Source organism: Diuraphis noxia, unplaced genomic scaffold, assembly GCF_037042655.1.
Source record: "Diuraphis noxia isolate RWA-SAM2 unplaced genomic scaffold, SU_Dnox_SAM2 contig0002, whole genome shotgun sequence".
NCBI lineage: Eukaryota > Metazoa > Arthropoda > Insecta > Hemiptera > Aphididae > Diuraphis > Diuraphis noxia.
The window spans coordinates 6,518,230-6,530,633 of record NW_028301712.1 but is presented as its reverse complement, the minus strand read 5'-3'; the positions used below and the strand labels follow the sequence as shown (position 1 = coordinate 6,530,633).

Below are 12,404 nucleotides of genomic sequence, written 5' to 3'. Positions count from 1 at the left end.
CGCGTTACCAGAACGTATAAACGGAGTAGGAGATAAAACCTCACCAAAAATTTTTCAAAAGAATATTAATTTCTTATGAGATGTATTTTTCTGATTAATTTTGATTATTAGTAATGAAAAAGGAAAAACTAAAATATATTAATCCCCCAGCCAAAAAACAAAGAAAAATTCAGGTTCAAGTATGCCATTGTAGTATGGTATAGACTATATAATAGACACATTGAGGTATAGAAAAAGAGAATATTGTCAACTACGATGTGAAAGTTTAATGTACCATGGTTGATACGAATACACCAAATATGCAATGATAAATTAACCTATTAAATAAGTATTTAAATATTCACCTTCATCATTAAAACATCCAAAATATGATAGGACGCATCAGTGAATTTAAATTAAACGTAAGCCTTAATAATTTTAGGGTCCACATTCGCATTCATGATATCCTCTAACACGGCAGATGACGCTCATCCTGTTTCTCCTGTTCACTATTCAAAATTTAACTGAGGACTATGGCTCTTATTTATTTCGAGAATATATGACATATTATCAATGATCTTGATTTCAAATTTACTAAATAGGTATCTCAATCCTAGCCCAACTGGCAACTGCCCACATATAAAATATTGCGATCATGTGCTGTAAGACGTAAGTCATTGAAAGTTTTAAGCTTTGTAATAACTAATAAATTATAGAATATAGACTCTTTTGAAATTTTGGCCGTAGCCATTTTCCTTCAAAAATGAGATACCATTTTGCTCCACTGTCCATTTTACACCAAAAATATAAAAAATAATTCTTGAACATTTTCCTCCAATAAATAAAACAACAAAATAGTTAATACAAATAACTTATGCATAGCCAAAAAAAAAATATTTGTCAGGTATTATGTTTAATACAAATAAATCAATAAACGCCGCTTTTTCAGACATGTTTAAATTAAAATTCAATAGACACAAAAGAACTATAAACACATCCAACACTATAGACACTATTCGATGTACAGTTCGCTACTTAAAATATGTGTAGTCTTATTAATGCGAGTATATCGTATACATAGGTCCAAATAGGGGGTGGCTTAAGCACACCCAATTTTAAAATTAGCATCCTCAAATAATGTTGTTAATTATATGTATAAAAAACTTCTTACAAAAAAAAAAACTAAAATGACAAAATGCATAGCTTAAGCATCCTTAGTTTTTTTTTATTGAAACTGCGCCTTTAATCCTATACATTCGTGTGTCTGTCTCACTTAATGGTGTAATCATAATAATCACTAACAACTGATACCTACACAATAAAATATATATAAGTATATACGTATATTCCCGTATTTTATATAATGTATACAGTAACAGTATACGTATCTTTATTAGGCTTAACCGATAGCTAATATAGATAGCCGATACCAGTCACCAGAATGTAATCATCAACCGATAAGCGTAAAATGTGATCCTAGTTTTACTTTATCTTTTTAAAACAGAATGTAATACTACAAGTCTACAACAAAAATATTTGCTAAAATATTGGAGGAAAATGGAAACTAACCTTTTTTTTGTGGAGGAACCCGATATCTCGAATTTCAAGATATAAATGGAACCTCTCAAAATTTTAATGGATCTTGACCATTCGACGGCAGTACATACTACATAATATATAGTTAATACCGGACGATGTCATAAACACGGTACGATTAATGATTATACGTTATTATAGCTACCTCTTCTATTTCAGTTTTATTTATATGGCGTGGTTAAAATCCATAATTTGAATATGTTACACACACATATATATATATATGGCTAGGTTATGCAATATTATGGATTTTTTGTCCAGTCCCGTCCACATTTCGAATAACCGTCCACGCTAATCACGCGTCAATGAGAATACTCATTACAATAATTTATAATATTATTATTGAATAAAATATTATTTAAATAGATACATTGAAGACCAAAAATTAAAACTGTAACGGATATTAATTTAATTAACCGCCAATGTAAACGGTGTATTGCAAACATATTACAATAATTGGAATAGTAGCTAGCGAGGTCTCCCATATAATAATAATAATAATAATAAACTATGACATCAAAGTTTCATAAATGGCATAATCATTATTCATTATGACAATACACCGGGGTCTGGGTACAGATGACTAAATAATACGAGTACCTATATTACAAATTTACAACTAACATGATAATTATTTGTAATTTATAAGGAAAAGGAAAACTTGAACACCTAAGGATTCATTTTATAATCAAACTATACAGCTGACCCAGGGAGTTACGTACTGCCCAACAATCAATGAATATATAATATAGTGATACACTGGCACATTGCGGATACCTTTTAGTTAAACAGTAAACTATTAATTTATGACATAAATTAAAGTAGAAAATTGAATACAAAAAATGTACTATAAGTTCAATAATTCATTAAAATCATATTATAATATATAAAAATTAAACAATTTTATTAATATAATTATATAAATATAGCAGACTGCTCACTCTGTGTGCCTTACGACACAGACACACAGTTTACCGTTCAATACAATTGAACATGGCTTATAGAATAAAATTTAAAAAATAAAGAAATTAAAGATCTAAAATAGTACCTATAGAAACTAGATGTGCATATTATGGTTTTTAACTTGTGAATAGTTGAAATAAATGAGAAGCTATAAACCTATATATAATATTAGGAACTTATTTAATATAACCTAATAACTATAACAGTAGGTAACTAGGTAAAATAAAATTATAGGTAGGTAAGTAATAGGCCAATAAGTATAGTAGGTATGCTATAAATACATGTATACCTTCATACTAAATCAGTAGCGTCATCTCAGTTTTTGAGAGTGGGGAGCATAAGTTTTGACTGGCTCATAATTAAACTGAAAATAATCGCTTGCTAACAATTACATTACATTACAATTACAACTTACTACAATAATTTGTTGATATACTATCTTAAATCGTGACATAGACCATAATAGTACTTCTATGATCTATTAATTAATATACATAAATATTAGAAATACATTAGGTACAGACAGATACCCACACCCTACACCAAATTTTTTACGTGTATTAGCACGAGCCACGAATCTTGGTTAAATTTTATTTAACAATGAGTAATGATAGTTGATACGAATCATGTTTGCGGGCTAACGACCCAAAACTAGCCCGACACAAGCCCATACCCAGTCCAATAATGACAAGGAGGGAATGCCACCTTCCCCCTCCAACCTTAACGATGTCATTTTACTAAGTTGGACATATTATTTACTTAGCTAACAGCTATGTCTACTCAATATAATCATCAATATCTCGTACGGCTCGTACGGTTCTATCATCATTTAGCACACTTCGATTATAATATGTATACTATAGTGTAGGTATAATATAGATATAATAATATATAATATAGATACTACTTTTTATATTATGGTCTATGGTTCTAACAATATTTGCATTATTAAAATATTTCCATGTACATGCTTGACCTTGGAACTTGAATAAACAATTAATCAACATTGAAAAATGAAAACATATATTTTTATTACTATTAATGTGTCATGCTATGACGATGGCTCTGGGACTAAAATGTATTTTAAAACATGTGGAATATGTCCATAAGTATATATGGCGTTGAGGAAATCAAAGTATATGTGTAGGTACCTTAAAAAAAATAACTAAATTATACGTCATTAGAATAAAAAATTCATATAATAATTTAATAGGTACACATAAAATGTGCAACAACAGTCAACAATATTTAATAGGTAAGCCATAAAAAAAGGTGACTAATATAACAACCATTATCAATATTATGTAAAAATATATATGATGTTTTTCAAATTTAAATAACAACCCGTTTATTTACATATTAAATATAATACATTTAAGATTTTAAGACAATGATTTTTTTTTTTATAAGTGTTTATTTGAAGTTTAAACTAGGACTAAAATTTGTGACATAACGAATTTCGGAAGGAAGAATTTTTAAATGAATTTCGTTAGTCGTATAGTATATTATATTAGTCATTAATCATTATATTGACAAACAATCATAATGTCATAATTTATGTAATATATTTATTTTTAGCGTATATCTATAATATTGATTTAAGTTGAAAAATAAAACTTATAAATAAATATGTATAGTAACCCCGTGACCACTGCTATAACATTGACTATGAATTGAAATTTAATTTATCCATTTTATCCTGTGGTAATTCATTGACTATTGTAGCATGTAGAATGACTATAGAATGCCACACGGCGTCAAATGTTTTATCAAATTAAATAAAAACCTGCTAAGTCGTTGCAAAGTTGCAATACCAATTTTTTCATCGGAAACTATAGACAATTTATTTACTTTATGTGTGGGGCAGTAGCACAGAATAGATTAGTAACAGTAGTCCAGTCTCTAAAATATCCAAATGTTCGTAATACACAATACACACATAGTCCCAAATCAGTCAAATCTAAATTATACATAGTACCTATCAACCTATCAATTAATATTAATATGTATTTACAATAAATAATTTTATTTAAATAAAGTAGAACTTCTATTTAACAAATTTAAAGGTTCTTTAAACAAATTTGTGAAATAGAATTTTTGTTGAAAACAATTTTTTTTTAAATATAACTCATCATTTTAAGTGTACAACATTCATGAAAATAATAACACATAATATCAGAAATAAATAAAAATAAATTTAAATTAGGTATGCAAAATGTAAATATTATAGTTTTTTTTTATTCTTTGTGGTCGAAGAACTTTCTGATATCCTGTATTAATATTGTTATTTTAAAATTGTATAGAATGTATTATTATAAAGGTTTAGTGTGAATAACCAGAATAACACACTTTTAAATTTCGTACTGCACACTAAATTTTTCGTACTACACACAATTTTAAAGACTGCAGTAGTCCGGAAAGTTATGAGATTCCTAGCCAAAACTCAATGCATAGCATAGACCACGATGTATAGAGAAGATATCTATATCCAGTGTTGTAAAAAATACTTTTAAAAAGTATTTAAGTAGGTAATTACTCAAATACTTATAAAATAAAGTATTTAAAATACCACCCAAATACTATCTACAGTAAAGTATTTGACATAATTTTCAAATACAAAACAAAAAAATCAATTTAATTCTGAATCATTCATAATATATTAATATAAATTATAATATTAATCGAACATTTGTGTGTTGCATTTTAAGAACATAATTTGTTCGAAATGCTTAGCAGTCATATTAGTTCTTTTTTTGGTGATTGTTGCACCACCAACACTAAACACTCTCTCTACTGACGCACTGCTAGGGTAGTAGGTACCGATAACGTACCGTTGCGAATTGCGATCGTCGTCGACGATAAACAGACGGTTTCTTGGAGTAAAACATATTTAGTTAGGCTATTAATAGACGAAAACTAAAACCTATATCGAATTGTTCATAAATGATAAAATAATATTATATTTATAATATTATTATTTGACAATGAATAAAGAATTATAGGAATAAAAAAAGTATTCAATAAAATAGTATTCAATACTAAAAAAATGTATTTAAAATACCGTTCAAACACTTCAAAAATAAAAGTATTTTAAAAAGTATTCAATACGTAAAAAAGTATTTGAATACTTTTATTCAAATATTTTTACTCAAATACTCTACAACACTGTCTATATCGTGGCATAAACGTTATATTATGCATAGTATACTAATATTGTCATGAACATATCTTTATGATTATATAGTATATACAATACTATCTGATACCCGTGCACTTCGTTGTCCATTAAAAATACCAACTAAAAACTCAATATGACTCAAAATTTGTGTTTAATTTGTCGTCCAATACCTCGTACCCGGTGTAGCTAGTGATGTACAAAACTTCCCGTGAATTTACGCCCATTTTTTTTTTTAATATCCATTAAAGAGGTTTTACAGTCATTTAAAATACAGGACGAAAATTACTGCATTCAATCATAATAATTTCTTGCATTCTTAGATCGTCGTTTACTCGTTTATATGTGCTTCAATATATCATTGGGATATCATAGTATATGATCTAAGGGGTAAACGGAAAAAAAACCAAGTACAAAAAAAACCACGGAAAAAAAACTAAAACATTAAAACCAAAGGAATAAAAGACCACGGAAAATAAACCAACTGAAAAAAAACCAAATTTTTTAATTTTGCTTTATTATGTCATATTTCATTGGACATAGGTTTTAGTTTTCTAATTAAAAATTTAGATTAATAATCCAACTTACCAGGAATAAAATATAAAAACATAATTCAAAACAATTGTATAACATTATAATAATATCAAATCAATTCAATTTTTAAAATTCTTATTCTTATCGACACGAAGAACAACGATACGTTGCAGATAACTGGAAAGCCGCAGGCAACCGAGCAGCACAATTGCACAATACGTATTGGCAGTGAATAATTATAATTGTTAATATTACTCCATTAAAACGCAACATTTTTGAAAATCCATTTTTCTGGCGCGGTGGTTTTTGAGTTACAGCGATCAGTGACCAAGTGGTATTTGGATTAATTGGATTTTATGTGTATAGATAATCAATATACGAATAAAATATAAGATATTTATAGAACATAAGCACTACCGTAATGCTTAGATGATCTAAGCAGTAAGCACTAAGCACTAAGCACTAAGCTGTAATGTTCATTTTTATTGTATATTATTATTATGACGAGACGTCGTGGCCGCATAAAATTTGTTGCCAACATAAAATTTGATGAACATATTAATTAATACGTCTATGATATTTTCAGATCTGCCCCTGATAACAGTTATAGCTGATATTCTGATAAGAGCAATCGGGTAGTTAAAAACTCAAAAACACGGTTTTAGACGATGTTTTGAAGCCTATAGAAACTAGAAAGCCAATAGCCATATCTAGATATTTGAACAGAACAATCAACAGTACCTATTTTAACAGTATAATATTATTATAATAAACTTCTGTTCATTGTCAGAACACTAGCTTTTAATTACATACATATATACATATAAACCATTTTAATAATTACATTGTTATAGGTAATTGTAGGTAACATTTGTTTGAAGTATAATATTTTTCTTGGAAAATGATTTTTCAAAAATAATTTATGACATAAATGTGCAGTTATAAAATTAATATAACATTTTTTATTGCCAAATACTAATAGAGGCAATAACTTTCTTGACATATCTTCTCATTTAAAATAACTAATACTTAATTTATGTTTATGTTAGGTGTATTGTTTTTATATTTTGCTTCTACAAAAACCTAGAAATTCAATCCAAATCAGATGTCCGGGCTAATATTTTGTACTTAATATTATTTTGATTGTGATCTACAAATGTTGTTCAAAGTAAAATGTGGTAAGTAATGTATTGAATACAATATTAAATTCAAAACCAAAGCTATATTTTTCTGCATTGCAGAATTATAGAAGTACCTATTATTAAGTTTTTTCATCATATATTTCAATATTATGATTTTAAATACCTATTAAGAATTTATTGTTAAACGTTTACAAAAAGTATGATGCTGTGGTAAATATTTAGTACTAAACTGTAAATAGTTAAATTTCAAGGTCTCAATTATTATAAACGTATTACCTATTATTTATCTAATAACAATTCCTCAATTATCTATGTTAAAAAGCAGAAATACCTTATGTGTTATTATATTATGTAAATTATATATTTAAACTATTTTTTTTAGTTAGTACTTAATTTATATTTAATTTGTTTCAGATGTTGTGATGTGATTGGTTATCACACATCGGTAATGTTAGTTTTGAAGAAATAATGTACACTCTAGTTTTGTATTAATTTGAAATCAATCTGAAATGTTAAACACTACAAATTTTATACTTACTTGCCATAAATTAAATACTTATTGGCTAATAGCATAATTCAACGAATTAATTCATCAGGTACATAATTGGTAGGAAGTGGTTTAGCATTTACTGGGGTCAACAGTACTCAATTATAATGAGTTAAACGTATAGCTTTTTAAATTAATTTACCAACCATTTGAGATATTATGGGTAGTTAAAAATATAAACACTTGGTACAATGTTAACAAAATAAATGAAAAAACAGAGCATATAATGCCCCTATAGCCTATACAAATGCCTCGTTCGGTCAAATATTTCTGAACTATCTAGGTCCTACTTGTTTCAATTCTATGAATAATTAATTTAAAAATGCAATATGTGTATCACCTAATTGTGTGAAAACAATTATAACTGATTGGCTGTTTACAAATATTGAAATATAGACAAACTTTAATATATTATTCTAGGGTTAATAATTATTATGAAACATTAAGCAAAAATATGATAAATGTTAATGTTTTCCTGTGATGATTTTTATACCTAGTTGTTATATTCTGCTTGTATTTAAGTTTTGTTTCTGATATTGTATTTTCTATTTTTCTTTTAATCACACTGAAAGTAAAAATCTAATATAATATGTTTCTATGTTATTAATGTTATTAATGTTATTTCTATATTATACATAATTTGAAGTTAAAAATTAACGTTTTATAACTCTTTATATCCAACACAAGCATAAGCTTTCAGGAGATAGATAAATCAATTTAATGTTTATTTAATATGTTTTTTGTCAAACATTTTTCTGATTTAAATTAAAAAAAAATATATTCAAGTTAGAAATTGAGCATTTGAGCAGGTAAATTGGTAGAACAAGGAGGGACATTTACATCAATTGATAATAGTTAATTTTAAGATTTAATCATACTAGGCAGTACATCACTAAACCTTGTTTTACATTGATTTAAATTTCAATATTTTGATTTCAGTGTTTAGTCCTAGTTCATCCTGATCAATTTTATCTTTGCGTTAATTTAGTGCTCCCTGCAATAAATTGTCAGCTAATTTATAATTATTTATGTTTATGTTTTTATTTAATAATTTTTAAATTTGTTTTGTGTTTAGGTTATAAGTTTAATATATACATAAATATGGATCAGAAAAATCACTTTAAAGTTCAAAATCAGCATTTGATTGACCACAATTATCACATTCTGCATGTTAAAGAAGAAATAAAATTTCCATACCAGATAGTTGACCATGACTATGCTACACCAATCATTAAGAAAGAGGATTACGATGAAGATGTTCCTGATGAAGATGTTCCTGATGAATATTTTCCTGATGAAGATGTTCCTGATGAATATTTTCCTGATGAAGATGTTCCTAATGAAGATTTACCTGATAAAATAATTGTTGATGAACCAAGAGTATACAGAATCCTCCCCGGTGTTCAACGCAATACAAAAATATATGTAGATGATTTGGGATATAAATATTATAAGAAAAAGTTACTAGTTAATAAAATAACCTTAATATGTGAGCGACAAAGAAATCGAAGCCGCCCAATGTGTCATGGTACAGCATCTATAAATAAAGATGAGACGGATAAACGAATTTTTATTGGAACTCCTCACAACCATGAGCCTCAAATAATTGACATGAATGTTCCATTATTGAGAGATGCTCTGGCTGAAAGATGTCTAGATCCAATTAGAACACAGTCTGTTCGAAGTATTTATAACAGTGAAATAATCAGGTAAATTGATTTTTATTCGATCAATCATATTATTTAGTATGTTAATACTTTACTAGTCAATATTTTTTTTCGAAGTTTGAATTAATTATGAGATTTAAAATTATTTTTCAAGTTTAGTTTGGTTGGGTTTTTAAAACTAGGTTTAGGTTTAGGACTTTTAACAGTCCGGTCTACCTCTTCTTAAAATTGATATAAAATTTAATTTGACTTGGACTTATTCGTTTAAAATTAATTTTATTGTTTCTTTTTGACTGAAATTTTTGTTATGATACTCTTAAATATCTATTTATTTGTTATCATTTTGGGCAGGCATCAAGAAGCAGCTAAAAATTACTCATTTAAACAAACACAAGCAAGAGTGAAAAGAATGAGAAGATTACGATTACGACGATCAGTAAGTTGCATTAATATATTTTATGTTATCATGAAAAACAATAGTTAGAAAAAGGTGTCATTCAGTGGCATAACTAGGAGGGACTTCATCTCCCATAATTTTAAAACAGTGACCTATATCATGTCATTGGATTGGAAATTTGAATACCCATAATTATGTTGGGAAATGCTAAAAAACCCATTTTGTTATAGAATTTTGTTTCTAGAATTTTTTAGTTTTATTTGTTAATGTCGCAACATCCCACAATTTAACATCTTTGATATCCTTGATAGTTGATATTCTTGAAGTAACACTTACCATAGTAACAATATACAAACTGACAACTGTTGTATCGTTAACTGGACTGGGTAAGTGACAGGCCAGTCATTGATTTTAAAATGTTGAATTATCTTTTACCGAAAATTAAATATTAATATTTATATTATAATAGTAAGCCCGAGTGGCGTAGTGGTCACACAGTCATTGGTACAATTCATAGCAAAGTGCAAAAAAAAAATTGCGTGGTTTTACGCGATCACCAATTTCTCGTGCTGTCGTCCGTTTGCGGTTTGCATCATCCATCATCCAATTTCCAACTAAGTCTCACTCTACTGGGAGAGAAGACTGCACATGTCTCCTCTTGGTGAAGGGGGGTAGTATCATGTATATTATGATATATATTATATACATAGATAAATATATCACAATATGATCTCCCTACTACCCACTTGGCCACTTGTGATACGCATTGACAAAGATCTTAAGATCATTTCAATGAACAAATAGAGAGAAAAAAAAATATTAGTTTGATATTGGGTATAGTGCAAGTATACCTGTGTTAGGATTTAATTTGGAACGAAAATATAATACATTTATAAAAAAAATAAAATATATTTTCATTCATTTTCGGTATACTTCGGTATATTTTGTAATTTGTATTATTCAGTGTTCTTAATTCATCATATTATAAGATGCATTTTTGTCTGTTTTCATATTTTATTCTTAAAAATAATGTAGAAACAAATTATATAATACGGTGGACAAGCCAGTCTCTGATTGCTGACTAGTAGATGAACTCATCCCCGAGTCCGTCTTTTATTTTTATTCAAAATAAGACAATAGATTTTCAGTTACAAACATTTTTTCACACTTTTTCATCCGCCTTCAATTTTTTTCCCCAATTCAAGCTCTGCTTAATATAAAATAATTTTAAAACTAGTATCAAAAATTATTACTTTAAATACTAATACTATATTAATACTATACTCTGCTGTGTGTTTAGTATTTATTGTGTATACATTTATCAATCTTGGTTTGATACTTCTATGATTAATAGGTTAGGTTAGGTTAGGTTATCTTATTGTTCATTAAAATTTGAAGAGTACTTTGGCGTAAAAAATAATGTCATATAATTTTTATGTTGTAATTTAAAATCTTGTTTTTTTTACAGGAGTGCACATATTATTAATAATCAGTTAGTAGAATTTCAACAGCGATCATCATGATCTCTCGGTAATTTCCAATATATATTATTTTATTATTTTATTTTATGATGTTAATTGTTTGAATTCTGATTGAGTATATTAAATTCAACTGTTTACTTTACTACGATGAAGATTGTACATATTACTGATACAAACAAGAATACACAACCAGGCTAATAAGATAATGTGTATCACTAACAGCATATCCATGGAGACAGTGATTTGTTAAAGTTTTTGAGAATTGGTCATCCTAAAGATGCTCATGTTCAACAAGTCCCCCTGAGTATGTCGTTTTAATAGTATTCCATATTAATAATTGCAATTAACTTCTTTGAAAAATGTTATATTTGATGATTACTCATCAATAAGATGTTATGATTTTTTTCCTACTCTTTGATTTATTTAAAATGTTTTATCTTAAATTAAACTTATTTAGTTATTTAATCATTGTTTATTGGTCTATTAATGTTCAGTGTTATAATAACCTAACATTGATTTACACTTTTTACCCAAGTTTCATACTTGGTATAAAACAATTACAATTAAACACATACATCAATTTTTACATCTTCTTAAAAATTCACACAGACTGCAGCGGTAAAGTCAGTCCAGACAGAATTTACTGCGACTGCTACAGAACTACCAATACAAAAGAATGTTACCGCCACCATTACAGTGTGTGGGAACCTCAAAGCAGCTGCTTGTGTTAATGGTGTTAAGTTCTTTAATTAGATCAGTCCTGTAAAGAATACTTTTAAAAAGTATTTGGAATACTTTTCAAGTACTTTTGGTTTTTAAAGTAGGTTTCTAATGATTTATCGTAATATAGACACATAGTAAGTTTATAATAATTTTTATTTTATGTATTATTGATTGAATAAATATTTGTTAAATTTTAAGAA

The 12,404-nt window shown here is 27.4% G+C and overlaps 1 protein-coding gene across 5 annotated transcripts; it reads left to right on the top strand.

The window, feature by feature from the left end:
• Positions 1-6,834: 6,834 nt before the first annotated feature.
• LOC107170687 (uncharacterized) lies at positions 6,835-12,404 on the top strand. Of its 5 annotated transcripts, none has more exons than XM_089219066.1 (6): positions 6,852-7,101; positions 7,297-7,425; positions 9,012-9,645; positions 9,955-10,039; positions 11,469-11,530; positions 11,635-11,946. In XM_089219066.1, the coding sequence occupies exons 2-5, from the start codon at positions 7,404-7,406 to the stop codon at positions 11,484-11,486; spliced, it is 759 nt and encodes a 252-aa protein (XP_089075192.1). In that variant the 5' UTR covers positions 6,852-7,101; positions 7,297-7,403; the 3' UTR covers positions 11,487-11,530; positions 11,635-11,946. The 5 variants fall into 5 exon arrangements, 4 of the variants coding, with proteins under 4 accessions (XP_089075191.1, XP_089075192.1, XP_089075190.1 ...); XR_016190183.1 differs by adding an exon at positions 12,091-12,404 and having other exon boundaries at positions 6,855-7,101; positions 11,469-11,785; XM_089219065.1 differs by having other exon boundaries at positions 6,835-6,984; positions 11,469-11,946.

What these genes read in the sequence shown, in the direction of transcription:
- LOC107170687 (XM_089219065.1), top strand. Translation starts at nt 7,404, where the DNA reads ATGTTGTTCAAAGTAAAATGTG. An exon ending in GTTGTTCAAAGTAAAATGTG is followed by an intron (nt 7,426 to 9,011) that starts GTAAGTAATGTA and finishes TTTTGTGTTTAG; the next exon opens with GTTATAAGTTTAATATATAC. An exon ending in TATAACAGTGAAATAATCAG is followed by an intron (nt 9,646 to 9,954) that starts GTAAATTGATTT and finishes CATTTTGGGCAG; the next exon opens with GCATCAAGAAGCAGCTAAAA.